This window comes from Bos grunniens, chromosome 24 (assembly GCF_055505025.1).
Source record: "Bos grunniens cultivar Pamir isolate PY7600 chromosome 24, Bosgru_T2T1.0, whole genome shotgun sequence".
Lineage (NCBI taxonomy): Eukaryota > Metazoa > Chordata > Mammalia > Artiodactyla > Bovidae > Bos > Bos grunniens.
The window spans coordinates 62,396,459-62,420,059 of NC_141188.1; the positions used below are offsets into that span (position 1 = coordinate 62,396,459).

The 23,601-nt window shown below is 46.9% G+C and overlaps 1 protein-coding gene across 3 annotated transcripts in view; it reads left to right on the forward strand.

The window, feature by feature from the left end:
• TNFRSF11A (TNF receptor superfamily member 11a) overlaps positions 1-22,059 on the forward strand; it is a 62,975-nt gene extending 40,916 nt beyond the window's left edge. For 2 of the 3 annotated variants that reach the window (XM_086373710.1, XM_086373712.1), the window contains exons 7-10: positions 77-190; positions 2,867-2,919; positions 4,661-5,387; positions 19,469-22,059. In XM_086373710.1, the coding sequence (XP_086229836.1) occupies positions 77-190; positions 2,867-2,919; positions 4,661-5,387; positions 19,469-19,794 (1,220 nt within the window). In that variant the 3' untranslated portion in view covers positions 19,795-22,059. The remainder of the gene's footprint in view (positions 1-76; positions 191-2,866; positions 2,920-4,660; positions 5,388-19,468) is intronic. The other variant, XM_086373711.1, reaches the window with a different exon arrangement.
• The last annotated feature ends 1,542 nt before the right edge of the window (positions 22,060-23,601 follow it).

The window sequence follows — 23,601 nt, forward strand, 5'->3', positions numbered from 1 at the left end:
GAAAGGCTTATGCTTTTGAGAAAGAGTAAAAATGAACAATAGTTAATGCTGTTTTTCTCATTTTCTTCCAACACAGAACCGCAGGTTTACTTGCCCAGTTTAATTATTCTGCTGCTCTTCATGTCTGTGGCGTTAGTAGCTGCCGTCATCTTCGGTGTTTACTACAGGAAAAAAGGGAAAGCACTAACAGGTACCGTGTCGTGGTGGGTTTTGAACATGAGTCTTAAACTGATGCATTTCTAGGTGTGTGCTTTGAAGATACATATATTGCCCTCTGACTGCCTCTTTTGATCTGTTTACACTAAAGTGAAACATGCTTTATATCTAATTCATTGTTCTCTAGCAAAACAAACAAAAATCCATTGTTCTTGTTTATGAATAAGAAATATATTTATTTATCCTAGGTGCAGGAAACTGATAAATATTGTAAAGATTATGCATATCAGATATACAGGGGTTGCATGTAACCTAGAATACATTTTAAATTACATAATTCATTAAAACAAAAACAATATGTTCAGGTAAATGGCAGATGGAAAGTTTTGACTCGGGGGTTACCTTGATAGGTGAATTTAAAATTCTGAAAATAAGTTGTCTTATATTCAGTAAGATGCAGTTGCTCATTCTTAGATGAATGATCAAATGTCATCTTGTTTATTGGGAATAGTTTTCCACCAACAAATTGTTTGATAGTATCTTTTAACATCACATCCTGTTTGACTTTTATACTCCAAAGCTAAAACAGTATAATTTTTAAGAAAGAGTTCAAGACATCACTAGGTTCCCTAAACCCAGTGCCCCTGATTTGTTTAACTTTTTGTTTTATGCTGGAGGACAGCCGATTGACAGTGCTGTGATAATTACCGGTGGGCAGCAAAGGGGCTCCGCCATATGCGTTCATGTAACATGTCGTCTTTTGAAGCACCTGCCGTCTCACCGTCCTTCCCCGTTTTCAGCTGCTTGCTTATTTATCGCATCCGCCTTTGCTGTGGTTCCATCGGTTCTCCCACAGTCACATCCATGGACTTCACAAAACCCTGCATATCTTCCTATTTCCATTACCATTCCAATACCTAATGTAACCCTGGGCGATCAAAAGACTAACAGAAGAGGGAAGATGGTGATTGAAGATGCCAAGCGTTAAGCAGAGAGTGAAGGGGAAAAGTTGGACTTCCCTTTTTTAAAAGTCTCTTCGCTGTTGAATATTGTTATTCAATGCAGCTTCACCTCCCCAGCAATGGAGGTGGAGATGTGAACAATGCATGTTCAGAGGTGCTGATGGATTGCCGGCTCATCCAGTCATGTTGTCATGAGATGAACAGACTTCTGGTGTTTTATTCTTTAGTTTTGTCTCTGTCGTCATCTCTTCTGGCCATTATCTTATGAGTGCCAAGGGCAGTGGGCCTGCCAGTCAGTGAGTCAGGATGTGTGACGGTCTGCTTCCTCTTCATCTCTCATTTACTACGCGTTTGTTGGTCACCAGGGGCTGGACAGGCCCTGGGGTGTAATACCAAGCAACGAAACAGAGCCTGGTCCTTATGGACGAGGCTCCTCGGTGGGCAAGGCAGGCGTTTTGCCCAGAGTGAGGCTGAGTGTGGAAAGGGAGGTACAGAGCCTCAGGTGACAGAGTTGTTTGTCCAGCTTTGTGGTCAGCCAGGGCCTCCCAGGGGAGCTAAGATCTGAAAGACAGGTTGGATTGCACTAGCCCAAGGGGAAACGAGAATTGCATCTTTGGAGGGAGCAGTGCGAGCTGGGGGGATTGGAAAGTTAGTGCAGTCGGAGCAGAGAGTGAGAACCTGGGTGAAATGAACCTGGAAAGGGAGGCGTGTCCTGGTGGCGCAGCCTTGCAGGTGCGAAGGAGCGTGCTCCCATCCTGAGCAGAGGGAAGGAACCAGTCCTGTGGGTTAGTACTTGGGTATTTGACTAATTAAAACAAATTTAGGGGTACAGTAGGCGTGGATGCAGACCCACCAGTAAGGAGGGCTTTTGCAATCCTCCAAGAGAGAGATTATCATAGGAGTTAACAGTAATCACTGCAGACGGTGACTGCAGTCATGAAATTAAAAGACACTTACTCCTTGGAAGGAAAGTTATGACCAACCTAGATAGCATATTCAGAAGCAGAGACATTACTTTGCCAACAAAGGTCCGTCTAGTCAAGGCTATGGTTTTCCTGTGGTCATGTATGGATGTGAGAGTTGGACTATAAAGAAAGCTGAGCGCCCAAGAACTGATGGTTTTGAACTGTGGTGTTGGAGAAGACTCTTTAGAGTCCCTTGGACTGCAAGGAGATTCAACCAGTCCATCCTCAGGGAGATCAGTCGTGGGTGTTCATTGGAAGGACTGATGTTGAAGCTGAAACTCCAATACTTTGGCCACCTGATTCGAAGAGCTGACTCATTGGAAAAGACCCCGACCATGGGAAAGATTGAAGGTGGGAGGAGAAGGGGACGACAGAGGATGGGATGGTGGGATGGCATCACCGACTCAATGGACATGAGTTTGAGTAAACTGTGGGAGTTGGTGATGGGCAGGGAGGCCTGGCGTGCTGCAATCTATGGGGTTGCAAAGAGTTGGACACCTTCAGTTGGAAACGACTGAACTGAACTGAAAACTGAACGAACTTTTTGGCCAACCCAATGTTCGGCTTTACATGGATCAAAAAGTTCCTTTTTGATAAGAGGAGGAAGATGCCTTCATAGTCTTTAAATTGATTCAGTGTTTTCACTCTCAGGATCTTTTACTCACAGATTTGCAGATGATTGTGTTTAAAGATAGTATTGAACTGACGTAGAAGTCAATAATACTGAATTAGAAATAGGAAATAATAATATGAAGCCCTTATCTTTACTTTGTTTTTTCCTAGCTAATTTGTGGCACTGGGTCAATGAGGCTTGCGGCCGCCTGAATGGAAATAAGGTAAATTTAGAAATCTAAAGTGCCTCCTTTAAGCACTGCTAACAATTTGGGGAAACTCCCTGGGGGCTGGTGGTTGGGACTCTGGGCTTCCACTGCAGGAAGCTTGGGTTCGATCCCTGGTTGGGGAATTAAGAGCCTACCCATGGAGTGCGTAGGTTGCTATCGCTATTATTAATCAAATATTGAGCCAAATTGTGAATGAGTAAGGGGGTGGGACCTCACTTCCCAGGACTGATCCCAATGCTAAATGCTGTTTTCTTTGCCTTTCATTCTGTTTAGGTCATCTCTGTGCCCTTGTGTTATTTACATTATTATTTCAGTACCAACCTCGACTGCCCAGGACAGACCCCTAGGAGAGAAGAGCGGTCGCATTCCTTCCCTTTGTAGTTATTTTGGTGGCTTTTAATTTGGATATGACTTCAACATTGTCGGGGAGCAGTGAGAGTAGTATAAAAAACTTCCACGTGCCCTCTACTCAGATCCAGCAGCTGTTTATGTTTTCACAAAGCTTTATTATTTGCTCTCCATATGTGTGTCTGGGCTTCCCAGGCGATGCTGGTGGTAAAGACCCTGCCTGCCAGTGCAGGAGGCTTAGGAGATGCGGGTTGGATCCCTGGGTCAGGAAGATCCCCTGGAGGACGGCATGGCAACCCACTGCAGTATTCTTGCCTGGAGAATCCCATGGACAGAGGAGCCTGGCGGGCCACAGTCCACGGGGTCGCAGAGAGTCAGAGACGACTGAGCGACTGAGCACAGCAGCGTGTGTCTATGCATATGTATATTTCTTCCTCTGGAATCTTCTCAGAGGGGCAGACACCATGCTCCTCCATCCTTAAATACTCCCATGAGAGTTTCATCGGAACAAGGACATTCTCTTATGTAATCATAGTACATTTATCGCAATCAAAAAACTTAGTAGTGGTACATTATAGAGTGTACATTTGATCTTAAGATTTCAGTAATTATCCCAGGATATCCTTTTTAGATCCAGTTTCTTAGGTATTTTGTTGTGTTAGTCGCTTAGTCATGTTTGACTCTTTTCCACGCCACGGACTGTAACCAGCCAGGTTTCTCTGTCCATGGAATTCTCCAGGCAAGAGTACTGGAGTGGGTTGCCATTCCCTTCTCCAGGGGATCTTCCCAAACTCGGGGCTCCTGCGCTGCTGGTGGTTCTTCACTGCCTGAGCCACCACCCGGAGTTCACACTGATTTCTGTAATTCTGGTCCCAGCACTACAGGCGTCATTGCAGTCTTTCCTTATCTGTGCTCGAATCTTCCCTTCTCCCGTAGCAGGAAACCCTGTTATTCTCAATATATTTACTCATTTACTCAATTCCAGAATACACAGGCAGTAGTTTCAGAATTACTAAGCCATACCACAGCAAAAAGCAAAGCTACTAACTAGAATTCAATATTTGTTTATGAGTTTTTTTTTTAAATTGAGATTGAGAGCATAGGTGAGATCCAGTGTTCTGAAATTACTTGGGTTAGCTCCCTCCCTTGCTTGGATGTAAACACGCTGCCCCCTTGGAAATGCAGATTCATCTGTTTCTGGTTGGGCTCTATTTGAGGGTTCCCCCCACCCCCTAATCCTCAATACCCCAAATACAGCGCAGCAGTGAGCATTCCATCTATACTTGTTATGGTGGAAATGATTACCATAAACACCGTTTTCAGCCGCGTTTAGCAGAACCACGTTCTAACGCTGGTATTAACGCTCTGCCTTCTGAATTTAAATCAGCAGGAGTCCGCAGGCAACAGTTTCAGCTGCACTCACGTGGAGGCCGCCAGCGCCCGCGAAGTCTGTGAGGGTGTCTTCCTGCTGACGCTGGAACAGAAGGTGTTTTCTGAAGACACGTGCCATCCGGAGGTGGGGGGCGCGTGCGCAGCGGCCTGTCCCCTCCGGGGAGACGCCGAGATGCTCTCCTTGGTCAGCGAGATCGACGGGGATCCCTGCAGGCCAGTGCCCACGGAGGACGAATACACGGACAGGTCCCCCCGGACCGCAGACTCCGTGGTGGTCCTCACCCCGCCTGGAGGCCGGTCGCCCTTCCCCGAGCCCCTGGAGGTGGGCGAGAACGACAGCTTCAGCCAGTGCTTCACGGGGACGGACAGCCTGGAGGGCTCCGAGAGCCCCCGCCTCCCCATGCCCCCCTGCAGGACTGCGTGGAGGCCCGCGTCCCCCAAGAAGTCCTTGCACGGAGAGGCGGGCGGCGGCCGGTGCCCGCACTGGGCAGCCGGAGCCCGCTCTGCAGACGGCTGTGCAGGCTGTGGGGACCTGACTTCGGGGGACCCGGCGCCCGGACTGGAGACCCCCCCGAGTGGACCCTTACCCCAGTGCGCCTACGGCATGGGCCTCCCGCCCGCAGCAGACCGGGCCGAGGCGGGGGGCCAGCCCCCGGACGGGGCGGCCACCGAGCTTCCCGGCCCCACGAGGGGGGGCCCCGGTGACCAGCCGCCTGCCTCAGGTAAGTGACTGTCCCTCCGGCACAAAGGCCTGGCTCGGTCCAGGGTCTGCGCGCGAGTCACCCGCCTTCCGGTGAGCAGGGATGCGCAGTGGCAAAGTCCGCTCCTGTTTTCTCCTGAGAAGCCTCTTTGCTGGGTGGGTTTCCGTTCAGTCCGCACGTCGGGTTTGTGGGCTGTACTCTCTCTCTCTGCGGACTCTCTCTCTTGGTTTACACGTGTCTCGTGCCCTTTTGCCTTCAGGCTCCTCAGGACGGGGTTAGGTCTCAAATCCCAGCATTAAGCCCTGAAGTGTTAACATTGACCTCAGGACTGGCTGAAGTCAAGGCATTCCCTCAGATTTATGGATTTGGGTGTTTTTTTTCCTAAAGCAACCTAGGCTTCAAATCCCACCCCACAAAACTCATAAATTTCAGGACAACAAACAAAATTCTCTAGTTAATCCTTGAGGAATTAGTATTTACTGAGGGTAATTCGCTTGATTCTGGACCAAATTAATGAGGCAGTAGCTGTCCTTTGGTGCTTTTTATGAGAAGCCTCTTTTATAGTCACTGCATAGGATGTATTTATGGAACCAGGAGGATGGTTTTACAATTTAAAATCACGATTGAGATTTATTGCTGCATCACTGCTTAAGCACGAGTGACCCACCAGTTGTAATATTATAGCTTCTTTCTGTGAAGGTAAAACACCCTGTTTTATTGTGTAGTTACAAGGAACTTGGTCACTGATGCTGAGGGCTTCTTCTGGCTCTGGAGATTATTTGCTGTATTATGGGAAGCAGGGAGGTCAGGGATCTCTTCCAGAAATTTCTAAAAGCTCTAGACACTCTCACCAGAAAAATAAATATATGAAAAGTGAAGTGAAAGTGTTATTTGCTCAGTCCTGTCTGACACTTTGCAACCCCATGGACTGTAGTCCTCCAGGCTCCCCTGTCTGTGGAATTCTCCAGGCGAGAATATTGGACTGGGTTGCCATGCCCTCCTCCAGGGGACCTTCCCAGAACATCACAGGCAGAGTGCTCACCCTCTGAACCATGTGCACGTGTACTATTTAAAGGGCCTCACAGCCTCCTCCCTTCTGCAAAACCACAAAGCCCAGGCAGGGACACCTTTATCCTGGGATGCTTTTGCTTTCCTGCCTCTTTGTTTAGACCGCCAGCAGCTCTAGCAGCTGATCTCGGAATTGTTTTATAACCATGAGGCAGCTCCATCTGGCCCTGAGTGGGGACCGCTTTGTCTCATGCTGGCGATGACTCCCGGCTTATTGAGTAGAAGGGTGAATTTGAATCTGTTTTCCAAGCTTTGCGGTTTGGCTGTACCTACACAGATTCACTGCTGTGTCAATGCTCGATCGGCTCTCAGTCAAAATGAAAGAGGGAGATAAGCTGGGGGTATTTTTCAAAGAACCCTGATGTATATTTCCTTCCAAAGGCCTCAGCTTTCTTTTTTCAAAGATTTTAAGGGATCTCCATATCTAAAAGTTTGGCTCTGCGGTTCCTTTGTGTGGTTCTCTTTCTTTTCTGGAGGTGACTTTTCTTTCCACTGACTGGACACACACACAAAGCGTGAGGTCTTGGGGCTGCAGGGAGCGCGGAGCCTCCACGGGGCAGGGGCCAAGTCCCTGACTCTGCTGGGACAGAGCCCTTTCTCAGTTGCTGACGTCACAAAGGTACCGTTGCTGCCGTGTGAAAAACGGACGCAGTTCTAGGAAGAGCAATGTTGGCCAAAGAGAAAGAGATCATTTTTTTCTTCCTTAGTGTCATGATATCAAAATGGCAGATTTGAACTGTCCTATGAAGAGTTAAAACAGTGCCCATCTCTGCTTGTATCCTTTATTTCTCTCCAGCATTAAACATCTAACCATGGAAAAAAGGGGAAAAAAATGTGTACCATCCACTAAGTGGTGTTAATTTGCAAGAAGTTTACACTGCTTTTTCTGTCTAAATCTGGTGCTCAGCCATATAAAACATCCGCAGAGCGCTGCCAGCAAGCGGGCCAGATTCGTGTTCGCCTGAGGAGCAGCCAGACTGAGTTTTGAGGCTGCGCTGTTGCCTGTATAATTACTTCTACATGAATGGCCTCCTGGTTCCTGGTCCAAACAGCACTTTCTCGTTACTGCTTTTTCTTTCTCCTGGCTGTGCCAGGTCTTAGCTGTGCAATGCGGGATCTTTAGCTGTGTCATTAGTTGGTGCCCCTCCATTGAGATCGTGGAGTCTTAGCCACTAAACCACCAGGGAAGTTCCTCGTTAGTGCTGTGCTGTGCTTAGTCATCAGTCAGTCGTGTCCGACTCTTTGTGGCCCCAAGGACGGTAGCTCACCAGGCTCCTCTGTCCATGGGGATTCTCCAGGCAAAAACACTGGTATGGGTTGCCATGCCCTCCTCCCGGGGATCTTCCCAACCCAGGGATCAAACCCAGGTCTCCCACATTGCAGGCGGGTTCTTTACTGTCTGAGCCACCAGGGAAGCCCATTATTACTTTAAAAAAGAAAGAAAATTCACTTGCCTGTTCCAGGTCGTAGCTGTGGCTTGTGGGATCTAGCTCCCTAACCATGGATCAAACCCGGGCCCCCACACTGGGAGCGAGGCGTCTTAGCCGTTGGACCACCAGGGAGTGCTTCTTTACTGCTTTTTAAAAATTGTCATGCTTTATGTTCTATAAAAATGTGTGAAAGAGGATGGTGCTTGGGTAAAAGTTATGAGTGAGCTTAATCCTAAAAGGCACCATCTTCTTAGGACTTGAGGGAGGTGACCTTTTTATTGGCTTTTGGATTTATATGTGTGAGTATTTAAAATGAAAAAAAAAAATCTTGCAACCAAATCAAGGGGTTTGTGCAGAAATGACAGGCCTGGACACTTCCTCAGTAGGAAAAGCACCTTCTTGGCACCCAACTTTTGCAGACGACGATAGCTCTTCAAACAGCTCCATAAGCATATCTTTCAAAAATAACACCCGACGGTAAGTCTATTATAGCCATGTTACAACTCTTAAAGAGCAGGGAGGATTGTCAGCCAAAACCAGTGGAGAGGAAAAGACGCTATGGTCGAAGTCTGTGTAACCGTGCCCTAACTGACGCCTTAAAGTCTCCTGATGATGTCATGCTGGTTACCTAGTGACAAGCTCTTTCACCTGGAGTTTGTAGGCTTCTGTCTAGAAAATCATTCCATGTACAAGAAAGAATGGCTTCTGGTGATGCAGGTGTCACCAGCTGGCCGGTGACTTGATTCTGGCTCCTGAGATGACATAATTGGTTCAGACACTTCTGAGCTGGAGAGAGGTGTTTCTTTATGGGGCTCACAATAATTCTTCATGAGCACAATTAACGATTCTTCATGAGCCCCAGCTACACGATTCTCTATCAAGTCTTTACTGAGGTTCTGCTGAGACATGGAGACATGGAAAAGTTTGGAAGTAGGGATGGACGCCAGGGAGTGGAGAACACGAAAAGAATCAATAATCTGAGAAAGTGCGGCCCCCCGAGCAGGCCCCTCTCTAGCGGGCGCCCCGTGGGCCCCTTTGCCAGCTCGCCCACCTCCACATGGCCCCTTTGGCAGGAACCTCTCCCCTTCCTGCTCGAGCCCACATGCTTCCCTTCGTGTGGCTGCCTCGTCCCTGCCCTGTCCCCTTTCCAGAGCACCCAGTGCCTCCTGACCTTCAAGTCCCTGCTCAGATTTTGTCCAACTCTTTGTGACCCCATGGACTATAGCCTGCCTGGCTCCTCTGTCCACGGTTTTCCTGGCAAGAAGACCAGACTGGGTTGCCATTTCCTCCTCCAGGGGATCTTCCAGACCCAAGGACTGAACTCAAGTCTCTTGCACCTCCTGCATTGCAGGCGGATTCTTTAGCACTGAGCCACCAGGGAAGCTCAAATGCTGCTTCCTAAACAAGGGAAACTCCCTGTCTGTGCCCCCAGCAGTCCCTGGTAACAACCCCTGGCATCCTTCTCACCGAGCCCAGGATACCCACATCTTTAACAACAACCATCTTGAGGCAGCCACGGCCAGTTATTTGGTAGGAGTTGCCATGACCGTCACCACGCCTGGCCTTCCTAGTCTCTCCCAAGGCAGCTTGCTTCTGCTGCTGCTAAGTCACTTCAGCCGTGTCCGACTCTGTGAAATCCCATAGAGTAAGGATGCTGGTCCATCCAAGCGGCACAGACACACCCAGGCTCAGGCCTGGGAGCCTGGGACTCAGGAGGGTGAGGGCCCCACCCGACTCCCGGGTACCCCTTCCAGGCCTCCCATCCCTGGGCCCCACCCCGTCCTGAAACGACTGTTTTTGACCATCCACTTCCATCCTGTGAGACCGATAAGGTCTTTTTATCCCAGTTTTCTTCCCCTTTCTCCCCTCCCCTCAAGCAAAGAACAGTCCTCTGTTTCTAGCGCGCTTCTCTTTCCTGCTGAAATGCCATCCGCTAACTTGTATTGATTTTGGAAGGTGAAAAGTGTTAGTCACTCAGTCATGTCCAACTTTTCTGGGACCCTGTGGACTGCAGCCCACCAGGCTCCTCTGTCCATGGAATTGTCCAGGCAAGAATACTGGAGTGGGTTGCCATTCCCTTCTCCAGGGGATCTTCCTGACCCAGGGATTGACCCTGGGTCTCCTGCACTGCAGGCAGAGTCTTTGCTGTCTGAGCACCAGGGAGACTTTGTTTACTGAGCCACATGTTTGACATTTAGCCAAGTATTACAGGAGCAGGCATTAGCTCCAGGACTCTATAAGTTAAAAATACTTTATAGTTCAGTTATTTGGTAATAAAATTCAGCATTCATTGGTGCTAAAAGTCAATGCATTATTTCAAAATATATGAAAATTTTGTTCACTATATGCTTTCATTTAGTCCTGCTTACCTTCTTTCTGTTCTAACGAGGCTCATTTTTGGAAAAGGTTTCATTTATGAGCCATTCTAAGTAATTTTCAAGCATGATTCAGAATGGAACTATTAAATCCTGCTTCCCTTCCCATATCATCATAGACCCAGTTTCTTCCAAATGCCTGAAACAGATCTTACATTTCCATAAAAAGGAAAATCACATGAGAAGCATATGGGTTAAATATAAAATATGTTTTTAAAAAATTCCAGAAGAACCCAATATAGCTTGGGTAATTTGAGTGTATTTGTGTATATTTTTAGTTCTTTTCCTTGGAAGAAAATCTACATGACAATTAGGTGATAATATTTGCTATAGTTCTTGTGATTTAATATTCATACATCATGCATTTTAAACAACATAATAAGCCTTTGAGGAGACAAGTGTGCATTACCTTGCTTTAAAATGTAAATTCTGTCAGGAATTGGGTTCTTACAAGGAAGCTTATTCTCTCTGCCTGAGAAATAGTGATTCCATGGAGCTTGCTATGAAAACACGGAGTTCACAAAGTATATACATCTTTCTGGTCTTGATAAGATACTTCATTTGTTCATTGTTTCTGTTGACTTAAAATGCTATTTTTAACTTTCTCAAATGACCTGAAAATTTTTCCTAAATCACATTAAATATTAATGTGAAGCCAACCAACCCATTTTAAATGTTAGAAACTTCAGATTTTCTAATTTAATGAAAACCCTCAAGACTTCCCTGGGTAGTCCAGTGGTTAAGACTCCATGCTTCCAATGCAGGGGGCTGGGGCTCAATCCCTGGTCAGGGAACTGCACACCACGTGCTACAACGAAGACCAGGTGCAGCCAAATAAATAAATATCCAGAAAATAAAAAAGTCAGAACTCTCATGTCATGCTGGTTCTCAAAGCATCCTTTTAGATAGCCTTCACATAGAGGTCTAACAATCGCCTGTGTTAAGAGATATATTAAGACTGTTCTGAAATCCTGAAGGTTGTATTTTTATCAGTGATATCAGAGGTATGAGAGTTGGACCATAAAGAAGGCTGAACACCAAAGAATCGATGCTTTTGAATTGTGATGCTGGAAAAGACTCTGGAGAGTCCCTTGGACAGCAAGGAGATCAAACCAGTCAATCCTAAAGGAAATCCAACCCTGATTATTCATTGGAAGGACTGATGCTGAAAGTGAAGCTCCAATACTTTGGTCGCCTGATGTGAAGAGTCAACTCATTGGAAAAGACCCTGATGCTGGGAGAGATTGAGAGCAAGAAGAGAAGGGGACGACAGAGAAGGAGATGTTGGATGACATCATTGGCTCAATGGAGATGAATTTGAGCAAACTGGGAAACAATGGAGAACAGAGGAGACTGACGTGCTGCAGTCCCTGGGGTTGCAAAGAATTGGAAGTGACTTAGCAACTGAACGACAAAATCAGAGGTATGCGTTACCAGATGCTGGCTAAGTTTGGCTTCCCTGGTGGCTCAGACAGTAAAGAATCTGTCTGTAATGTGGGAGCCCCAGGTTCGATCCCTGGGTTGGGAAGATCCCCTGGGGAAGGGAATGGCAACCCACTCCAGTGTTCTTGCCTGGAGAATTCCAAAGACAGAGGAGCCTGGAGGGTTACAGTCCATGGGGTTGCTGAGAGTTGGAACTGGATGAGCGACTAATGCTTACCTTCTTACTTCCTCACAGAAATCCTATGGGCACATTCCTCACCCAGGACCACACATCGAGTCAGCAATGAGACCACAACTCATACAGCTGATTCTGAAGCCTGTGCCTTGAACCATGGCATGGTCTCCCTACAAATCAGTGCCAATGATACTGTTTTCATTTGTTTATCGTGCACTGGAGAATCCTCAGTGAGCCACAGAATACAGGCAAACTTGGGCCGGAATCACTGGCTACTCAGGTTGAGCAAGGGGCAGTGGTGAGGCCAGGCCAGGCCCAGAGGTTTCCACGGGAAGAGACGCTAGTGTCTGTGTCAAGAGGTGATGGCTCCCCTGGCCTGAGTCCCCTCTGTTGCAGTTACCAATTCTTTGGTGAGGAAGGCTCTTTCTTCCACATGCCTCAAACCTCATCCTGTTTTGCAAGTAAAATAAAGTTAAAATAAATGCCAGGGGCAGCTTTGATTGGGAAAAAGCTGGCAGAAAGGCAGCTTCAGACAGTGAGGAAGAAGGAAGTGACTGGCCTGGTTTAGCTTGTATTCCCAGAGGTCTGTGGCTTGTATGTGTGTGCTCTGTCGCTTCAGTCGAGTTCCACTCTTTGTGACCCCATGGACTGTAGCCTACCAGGCTCCTTTGTCCATGGTTATTTCCCAGGCCCCTCCTCCAGGGGATCTTCCTGACGCAGGGATCAAACCCACGTCTCCTGCAACTCTGGCATTGCAGGTAGATTCTTTACCTGCTGAGCCACCGAGGAAGCCCCTGCGGACAACTGGGACCTATAAAGACCTCAAGATGCCTTAAGGCATCTTGGACAAGTCTCATGCGCCCCATTCCTTCTTCACATTCCCCCCTTACCAGCCAGAACATCCTGTTGCGTCCTTGGTTCTCAGTGGAGAGAGCTACCCCTTCCAGGGCATGCACCAACTGCAGAAACCATGGCAACCATGGGGCACCCACCGTGTGGACATGCAGTCCTATTGCCTCACCACCCCAGGGCCTCGCCCTGTCAGGTCCGTTCGCACGACCATGTAAAACCTGCTGAATGGTAGAAAGCAGATCTTAGGGAATGATTAGTTGTAGGCAAGGACAATTCTGGACGAAGGCATAACACAAGATAAGGATATCAGCAACTCACTCAAAACCTTGACCTACTCTTGGACTCCTTGGTGGTCCAGTGGTTAAGACTCTGAGTTTCCAATGCAGGCAGCACACGTTCAATCCCTGGTCCGAGAACTAAGATCCCATATGTTGCATGGTCCAGCCAAAGAAAGAAAGAAAGAAACCTTGACCTACTGTAGTGCTACATCCAAGTCACAGCTGACCTGCATGATGGAAAACGAGACAGTGGGGGAATTCGTGTAGTTACTCAGATGAGTGTTCAAACCAGAGATGGTTAGAATGATGGATCACTTCAGCAAGAAAACAAAAGTTGGTTAGATATCTAGAGGTAAGTGCCCTTTCAGTCTTCAAGATCAGTTGAAATCCTTCAGCAAGACAGCAGTGGGAAAATCACATGGCTGCTCGAGACCTTTCCCCATTGGGAAGTGTCATGAGCACAACTGTTAGATTCTGGGAGGAGTAATGCCAGCCTTGCACCTGTGAAAAATTCTTTGTTATTTCCCAAGCGTTTTCTAAGCCACCATCTCGTTCGACCCTACGCTGTCCTGCCAGGCATTCACACATCCCTGTATTCATTCATTTCACATTTATCATGTGCCTGCTCTGGCGCTGCACCTGCCAGGCTAGATGGGCCTGAATGCTGATGCTCATTTCATAAAGGAGCAGACTATACTGTTAGGTGGTTTGTCCCGGATTCCACAGCGAGTCGAGGCCAAGCCGGGGGGGGGGGGGTGGTGGTGGGAATCAGGGCTTTCAGAGCCTGTCTGCTCCTCCGTCCCAGCCCCATCTCTGGCCCTCCTGGGCTCGGGAAGCTGCTGAAACCAGCACCCCGCTAGTCACTGTCACGCACTTTTCTGCTCTTCAGGGAGTGAGACACCACTCTAAGCCACCAAAATCTTTTTGCTATTGAAGTTGAGACGGCGGAGACTAGCACGCCATTGAAGTTAGTAGATTACTTGCAGGTGAGTCTGCATGTGACAAGGCTGGGAAAGAAGGGTGTTGGTTTTCATTATTAAAGTCACGTTAGTCAGTCCAGGGGGGAAGGAAGCAAGCCTGAGGCACTCAGGTGCGGAGTAACGGCAAGCTGGTGTGATAATGCTGCCCGTCTAGCAGAGAGGGGACACGTCGTGAGCTCTGGACTTGGGGTGTTGTACCACTGTTACTGCTTCCCTGGTGGCACTGGTGGTAAAGAACCTGCAGGAGACATGAGGGGCGAGGGTTCGATCCCTGGGTCGGGAAGATCCCTGGAGGAGAGCATGGCAACCCACTCCAGTATCCTTGCCTGGAGAATCCCATGGACAGAGGAGCCTGGCGGGCTATAGTCCACGGGGTCGCAAAGAGTAGGACATGGCTGAGCGACTGAGCACACAGGGCACGTCACTGTTATTACTGTAATAGTGACCTAGCTTAATCTTAATCTAGCTCCACTTAACCACGGATGAACCTGCATTCTCCTAGCCTCTGTAGAGGGAGCTGATGGAAGCCGACCACACACTGACAGATGACTCACAGCTAGTGGGTCACTCTAGGCTGGAACGCCTGGGACCTGCTGCTCCTAGCCAATGAATGGCCAAGCTTACTAAAATCCATGGGTCATCCCAGTCCCATGAGTGTGAGCTGATCCTTTTGTAATTTAAAACTTTAACTGAACATTAACCGGCTTAAAAAAATGAATTTGATAAGCATGAGAATTATTTCTATGAAAATGATGAGGTGCTTCAGGACAATTCAAAGAATGAGCTGCCAAAATCGTTTTGCTGTTGCAGGTGGGATTGGTGAGACTGTGCAAGATTGGGGGATAAAACGCTAGAAGGATTCTGCGCTTGGACCGCCTGGCAGCTGACTGAGTGCTCACTGTACTTTTTAAAATATAATCTAAATTTTGTAATTAATTGGTTATTCGGCTGCTCTGGGTCTTGTCTGCGGCACGCAGGATCTTTAGTTGGGGCATGCGAACTCTTAGTTGTGCAGCACGTGAGATCCAGTTCCCTAGCCTGGGGTAAAACCTGAGCTCCCGGCATTGGGAGTGCAGGGTCTTAGCCGCTGCACCGCCAGGGAAGGCCCCTCCTTTCACTTTAAATGAACCAAAACAGGATCAGCGGCAAAACCTTCGGTGTATCACTGATCCAGTCAGCAGACCTTCTCTCAAAGGGACAAGTCTCGGTAGTTCTCTCAGAAAGTGGGTGTTGAAAGTTCTACAGCAAGTGACATGTGACGTGAACACCAAGGAAACATATCGTACAATCTGTGTTGTAGGGGCACTGGTGGATATCCTCTGCAACTCAAGAGTTTTTAAAAACTTAAGTTCTTTCTCAGTAGAGAAAAGTAGATCGGCAGACAGGTCTGCAATATTGAAACATGTCCAGTTTATAAACTGTTACCTCCCCAAAGAGTGACACTAAGTTAGAGCATCAGTGAGGGGGAGAACACAGAGCAGGGCTTCTGAGGGCTGTCTGTCACCAGCTGTGAAGTTTCCAGAGCCCAGGGCAGTGAAACTACGAAGCCCCTTCTGCAAATATTAGTAAGAGTTTCAAGACGGCAGCAACATTAAACAAGCCTGGGGCCCTTCTGAGCACAGGGTCCTGGGTGGCTGCACGGGTTACGTGCCCCTGAACATGGCTCCGTTGCCACTGACTGCTACTGGCAAATAAGTAGAACTTGTTAAAGAAGTCTTGTCTGTACCAGTTTATTCCTCTCATAAAAAGTCAGTGTGAATAGGACAGACTTGGACTTGATCAAAGATGGTCTTTATCATTAATTGTACTTCTGATAAGGAAATACATGAAGAATAAAATTGAGCATCTCATACTCTTTCTAAGTAACTGGTCTTTACATCCTAATTGTCAGGAATTTATAAAGTTTTGTTTTTTTTCGTTCCTCCCCCCTCTACTTTACCTCCCCATCCCAAGAATAATATTCTTGATCCAATCTATGGATCAAAGAATTCTGAAATGTTTAAATATATCTCTTATGCAAAAGGGTTTGAGTTCTATTTTGGAAAAAATTAGAAAATAAGAATATAGACCCTATAGAGTAAATCAAAGATATGTTGGCCATGAGGCAAAGGCATGGAATGAAATTCTTAAGAAGAAAAGTTTAACACAAAATCTTGACGTGTAAGAGGATGGTTTAAAAACTGTTTTTCAATCTGAGTTCAGACAGACTGAAGATTCTGACAAGGAATAAGGTTAACAACAATGGAGTCATGATGATGATTTGTTGGAAAACAAAATTTTAAAGGATGGAGAAATTATATATACCATGACAAAAACAGATAAATCAATATGAAGAGGATATTTGATTCAAGACCATAAATCAGTCATACTTTGGTGAGCATTGCCTTGTGTGTAGGTTTATATAATTTTGGAAAAATGACAGAATCAGCAGTCAATGTTGAAATAATAAAAAGCTAGAAGAAATACACCAAGAAAAAAAAATCACACTTTAAAGCCACTTACAATTGCTGCTCTTATTAAATAAACATAGTATCTTTTGTTTTTTATTGTTAAACATGGTATATTTTAAACTGGAATGGAATGTTTATGGTATACACGTATCACTTTTGATTTCTCACGTTGACTTTTGTGTTTAACTAGTGATCCCTCAACTAGGAAGACTTCTCTTGGTTATTATATTCATTCATTCTGCTGCTGCTATGGTAGGAGCCCTTGTGTCAGGCTTGGTTGGTTGCTGAGTTACTTGAAAAAGTCATTTACAAGTTCATATCTTAAACATCTTTAACTTAAAACACATAACTTACATTCACACATTGACTTTTTTTAGTACAGGGACATATGTGTTGGTTGGTTATAGTTTCCTGAGCCTTTTTCACATTAACCACACCATCCTAATTCCCAATTTCAGTTTCTTTAGTGGGGAATGAGAAATTATAGATCTTTGCAGAACAAATTTGAGTGTAAACTCCTTCTGCATTTTTAAAGACTCCTTTTCTTGTTTTCTTTTAACAGAGGCCTTGTCCAGTTCAGCATCTGGTTGGTGTCTTTTGTGTTTAGTGTCTCACATTTATTTGGGTCATTGCAAAGCATTCACTTTAGTTTTCTTAGAAGCATTTGCCTTTTTTCACACTTACCTTTCACAACTTTACACAGAGAGAGACCCACCTTGGGTGTACTGCAGGCTCAGTTCCAGACCACCACAAGAAAGCACACATCATAGTCAAGTGAGTCGCATGAACCTTTTGGTTTCCCAGTGCATATGAAATTGTGTTTACACCATACGCTGTCTACTAAGTGTGACAGCATGTCTAAAAACAATGTAGATACCTTAAAAATCCTTTATTGCCAAGAAATGCTGACATTATCTGACATTGCAGGTTGCCACAAACCTTCAATTTATACAAAACCCAGTGTGTTCAAAGCACAATAAACTCAAGCAAGAAAACAAGGTATGCTTGTATTTAATTAGATTTCATGAGTTCAACTAGTTAAAAACAGACCTGAGAACTTGGTAACTGGTGGGAGCAGAAAGACATCGGCATACTGGAGAGTAGACCCCTAGCTTAGGGTGTGCTGGATTATAGGCACACCTGTTTATTTTTTAATTTTTGTTTCATATTGGAGTTTAGTTTTATTTACAATGTTGTTTTAGTTTCAGGTAGATAGCAAAGTGATTCAGTTATATGTATACCTATTCTTTTTCAAATTCTTTTCCCTTTTAGGTTATTGCAGAATATTGAGTTCCTACAAAGACAGAAGGTGTTTGTAGGTTATCTGTCTTAAATACAGCAGTATGTATATATCAATTCCAAGTTCCCAACTTACGCCGTCTTTCACTTTTCCCCTTTGTTAACTATAAGCTGTTTTCTGTGAGTCTGCTTCTATTTTGTAAATAAGTTCATCTGTATCATTTTTTTGATTCCTCATATAAGTGGTATCGTATGATATTTGTCTGTCTGACTTGCTTACTATGATCATCTCTAGGTCCATCCATGTAGCTGCAAATAACACTATTTCATCTTTCTGAAGGGCTGAGTAATGTGCCATTGTATGTATGTACCACTTTTCTTTATTCATTCCTGTTGATGGACATTTAGGTTGCTCCCGTGTTTTGGTTATTGTAAACAGCACTGCAATGAACACCGGGCTGCATTATCCTTTCAAACTATAGTTTTCTCTGGATATATGCCCAGGAGTGGGATTGCTGGATCATGTTTAAATGTTTTAGAGGGAATGGAGAACGTGTTGCTGAATGGAATACTAGCTAGCCTTGCCTAAGTTGCTTGGGGAATTAATAAATTCCCCTGCCACCACCCATCTAGGGTCACACCCAACACAGCTACCTATGGGAAAAACGGCGTGAGTTATAAATCCTCAATTATGACTTCCAATTTGTGGCTCATATTTGAAATCTGTTTTCATTGAAATCCCTGTAATGGGCCACAGGGCCTGTCTCAGCATCTCTGCAGGTGCCCTTTGGGTGGATGGAGAGGCTCCTGGGATTCCCTGGATGCTGTTGGTTCTTAAGTCAGACCATCCAAAATATGCCCTCCATACGGGAGGAAATCTCTTCATGGAGAGTAATGATAAAAAGTTTTACTTGTGTAAATTTTTATTAAGCTTTGTCATAACAGAGAAGGAGCAGAAAAGATGGCGTTAACAGTGAGGCGCTGTTTGTTGTGCTGTTCGCCTTCCCTGGTCAGACTGAGATTCTGCTTGTGTTGCTGACGGTTGGGGCTTTGCCGCTTCTGCTTGGTTTCTGGCACTGATTTTCACCCGGGGTCATTTCTAGAGCAATTAGTCTTTAAAGTAGGAGGCAGTAGGTGTCCTAGTATTCACTGAACTTTCTATTTGGTTTTCAAAAGGCTCACTAATTAAAGACTGGCTAAATCCAGTCACCCACAAAAGGTTATGATAGAACACCCTGGGGACAAACAACCCCCCACCTCAGGGTTCAGAAGGGAACAGAGATTTGTAAGATTGTTTTTGAGGTTTTTTTTTTTCCCCTTAATCTTTTTCTAGGAGTTAAAAAAAAATGTTAAGGAAGTTAATTTCTGCTAGATCCTGGGCCCACGTGGCCCCAGGGCCATCCAGGGCTGGGCTCAGGGACCTCTCCGGGGAGGGTAAAAAGATGGGAGCGCGCTGAGCGAGGAGGCTGGGCTGTGGGCCCCCGGGTCGGGTCAGCGGCGGCCTCCCCTCCAGCCTCTGCTGCTTTCCCGACACACGGACCACCGCTGCGCCCTGGGCCGTGTCTGCGGCGCATCCGTCACACGCGCGCGCCGGCCGCAACACCTGAACCCATCGGTGGGCCTGCGATGCTGCCCGCGTGCCGCCCACGCGGCCAGCGACGACGCCCGAGCTGCCTCCTCCTCGCGCCCCTCCTCCTCTCTGGGTCAGGCCGGGGGAGGTGACGGAGCGCGTGTCCGGAGCCGGGTGGGTCCACCAGCCTCCCGCCCAGATCCCTGACTCACTCTGCGCTTCCCTCTTCCTCTCCCCTGCAGGCAGTGTGACTGGAAACAGTAACTCCACGTTTATTTCCAGCGGGCAGGTGATGAACTTCAAGGGCGACATCATCGTGGTCTACGTCAGTCAGAACTCGCAGGAGGGCCCGGCGGGGCCGGGCGGCGGCGCGGGGGAGCCGGCGGGACGCCCAGTGCAGGAGGAGAGCTCGCCGCGCTGCGACTCGTTCGCTGGCCTCGGGCCGCGCTTCCCGGATGCGTGCGCCAGCCTCGACGTGGGCCCAGGACTGCAGGAGTGCGGCGCCCCGGAGCCCGACAAGGCCTCGCGGCCGGTGCAGGAGCAGGGGGCGGCCGAGACGCGGCGCTGAGCCGGGAGCAGCATTGGCGGTTCTCTGCGCCCCTCGGGGCCGCTGGGCCTCCACACGCGGGCCCCGCACGTCGGAAGCCGCGTCGCCGCCCGGCGGCGGGGCGGGGCGGGGCGCGACGGGGCGTGGTCTTGGAGGGGCGTGGTCCCTGTTGGGCGCGGCCGTTGCCCGGGGTCTGCGCCTTCACGCCCCTGCGTTCGGTACAGCTGCGTGAAATGACCCGGCGTCCTTCGTCCACCTTGCTTAAATGGGATCGAGGACTTTGGCGGGGGGGAGGGGGGAATGTACGTTTGTTATTACTACTCTGCCGTCCACAGTCAAGTGTCAACGCATTGCACAGGTACACGTTGCTGTCTTCAGTCGCTCCCCTTTTTACCTCCTTTTCTAGTTTTTCTTCTCCTTTAACCTCCCATTATCAGCTCATCAGTGGTTTGTCTCTAAATGGCATCTGTTTCTACGGCTGTCCCGTTCCATTTGGGTCTGTATCCTCCCCCCCAGCCCTTTCTCCATATTTGATATTTGTATTTCACTGTCTTTCATAACGTTTTTCTTGATACTGTCTCCTCACCCCACCCCGTTTCTTTCTTTTTACTGTTTAACGATTTTCTTGAAAATTCTCCTGCGGGTGACGGTCTTTTTTATATTTCTTTCACCCCTTCTCACAAGCAGGTGCCTGTGTGCAGTGATGGAGGGGGTGGGGGCGAGGAGTCTGTATTAAGCACTTTTGGGAAAAGGCTAGAAATGTGAAACCTGGCGGGAAGCTTGGGAAACAAGAGGAGAGACTTTGAGCTTTTGAAAACTTTTCTGAGTTCTCAGTTTTTTTAAAGGAAGGGAGAATCCCCCTAAATATTTTTAGGTGTGTGTCAACTTCTGGGCAGCCCAAAGCTGCAATTTGTGTCTTTCTCCTTTAATCCATCTCAAAATGGTTCATCCCCATCCCCATCCATATGCCAAGATGAATGTGCATACCCATCCCAGCAGAGACAGCAGAACTTGGGTAACTAAGTCTCTAAAAATCTCCAAGTTTCTGCACTTGGCATTCTCATTCTCGAGAATGGGGAAAACATGGAAAATGAGTAGGATATGGGATGGTGGCCTGCACACTCAGTGAAAAAAAGAAGGTGCTGCAAAAGTTCAAGAAAGGAAGAATAAAGACGTTAATATGCATTGTTTCTTTCTAAACAAGAAGAGCATAAATGTGTTAGGCAGTAGGCCCCATTTTCTTCCTAAATATGTGTCTTTAGTTTAGCCTTGTAGAAGTGGAAAACATTCCTGTTATTTTCCGTGCATCTGAATTAAAAACCAAGTCCTTATATTGTGAACTTAAGAAGATGTATCACAGAGATGCTTTCTCTTAGCATCAGTGCTGTTGTGAGGAAACATGCAGTGTGACCAGGTTGAAAGGAGTTACCCGGCGTGTTTCATCCATTGGGCCAGTTAGCCTTTGTTTTCCTCAGATACTAGAGTTACAATGCCTGAGCACATTAAAATTGATTTTGTGGATCTGGTAGGTTTTGAAAGTGCTAATAGTAGTCACTGTCCAGACTTCAGTGACCTCACACAAGGGTTTCTCCCTGTTGGTTGCAGGTCTGTTGGAAATGCTACAATAGTAGCTGTCGATTATGATTTTTGATGGAGAAGCAGAGGTGGCTGTATAATTTCTGTGGCTCCTTAGCAGACATGAAAAGTGGCAGGAAATAAGCTTATTGCCAGAATGATCCGTTGGTGAGAATTTGCTGTCTGCACTGCCCTTTGAGATAACATCCATCCAAAGAGAGATGCTATAAAAACGGAAGTAACCATCACACCTTTGGTTATATTTCAGTTCACTGAGGGGAAGGCAGAGCTAAAGCCCCAAGTTTCTACTGTGACTGTCACATCTCACTGATACCTTACCTTTCTCTGCTTTCTTTTTTTAAATTTTTCCTACAAAAAGGCACTAATGGTAATTTTTGACACTTTCCCTACTTGGAAGTAACAAAAGAATGCTACAGTGAATGTTAAAGTATCTTGAGCTCCTTAAATAAAAGGTGCTAAATAAACGCATAAGAATCTACTTTCAGAAGAAGCTATATTCTTTGCCATGCTGATCCTTGCTAATTCTGTACTGATCCAAAGACAGTTAAATGATAGGAAATGGACAGCAAATATAGCTCTGTGTCTGTATTATAGAGTTGTGTGTGACAGATGTAAACAGGATGAAATGGAGACAGTAATGGAAAACTGGGGAATGTGATAAAGAGATTATTAAACTTATATTTGACAACACACTTTTTTTCATGGCTTGTTTAAACAAATCTTTTTGTGAAATAATGACCTGACTTCTTTCTGATCTCTGTGGCGTGCTGTGGTATCAAATGTTGGTTATACTGTGTCATTGGTGGAAACCTTGACAAGAGCTGGGACGTAAGGTGCCTTGTTTTAATAATATAGCCACCGTAGATCCCGCCAGTAAAACTCCTTAAAGTGCGGGTTGCTGTGCGGTGGAGGGGTTGAAGGAAAATGGAGCCTGGTGTTTTCTACCCCCACCCTAGTTCAACTCTCAGAAATAGAAAGAATTAATTTCTTCGCTCTCCTTGTAAGGAAAAGAGCAGTTTGAGTGTGAGATATTGGAACCTTCATAGGGCAGGAGGAGAGAGGGCTCTACATGTGTAACAAGGTACCCCAAAATTCAGTGGTTTAAAACAACCACCATTGACTTAGCTCCCGCCTCTGTGGGTTGGCTCAGCTTGGTTGGTTCATTAGGCCTGGGTGAGCCTGGCTGGACTTGCTGACCCACGTGCAGATTGCTGGCTGGTGTGCTGGGGGTTGGCCAGCTGGATGCTGGACTGAACCCTCTCCCTGCAGTCCCCTCATTCTCCCAGCAGGCTGCCCTGGCCTGCTTGTCCTGGTGGTGGCTGGGTTCCCAGAGAGCAAGCAAAACCGTCTCATGCTTTTGAGACCTAAGCTTGAACTGGCAGGCTGGCACTACTGCCTCATTCTTTGAGAAGAGCAAGACACAGGACCGCTCAGATTGAAGGGGAGGGCACGCAGAACTGCAGGGAACCCTGGGGGATTGGGAGACAGTGAAGGGGGCGTGGGGCCCTCTTGCCATCTCTCTAGCACAGGCACATTGCCATCTCTCTATCAGATGGTGTGGGGAGGGTGCTTCGGGAGCAGGGGAGGGGCATTTCCCAGCCCTGGTCAGGGCTCCCTTCTCCGCTGAGCAGGCTCCCTTGCTGCAGACTGCAGTGAAGTCCTGCAAATGAGAGACTTGCGTTCATATTTCAGCATTGAAATTCCTTCCAAAGCCAGATACCCATGATGACGGTACTGGGTCTACAGTACTGTTGCCTTCCATTGGCACAGATCATGGAAAAGTGATAATTTACAGAATCAAGGAAATTGGTGAGATCCTTTGGGTAGAAGAACCTGTTCATAAACAGATAAACGATGTTGTGTTCACCGTTTAGGCTGATTTAATGAACAGACTCTTGATGGTGAGGTACTGGGCGAAAGGGTGACCTGAGCCGAAGTGCTGGCCCTGGTGGAAGAGGTATAATTTTGAAGTTTTTTCTCTTTGACAGTCTCTGATGGCATGTGACTCCCTTTGGCCATCTGCTTTTGGGGGCTCTGGGTATGAGCTGCATAACATCCTTTTGCGAGAAAGGATAAATCATCCAAAGGCCCAAACGTTTGGTTGGTGAGTCTGGATCATTTTTATTCAGTGTGCTTTTGATGCTTGGGCCATGAGCATCCCTGGAAAAGAGGATGAGGATAATTAGAGAGTCCCAGGGAGTCCAGGGTTCTAGATTGCTGGGGAGGACTGTA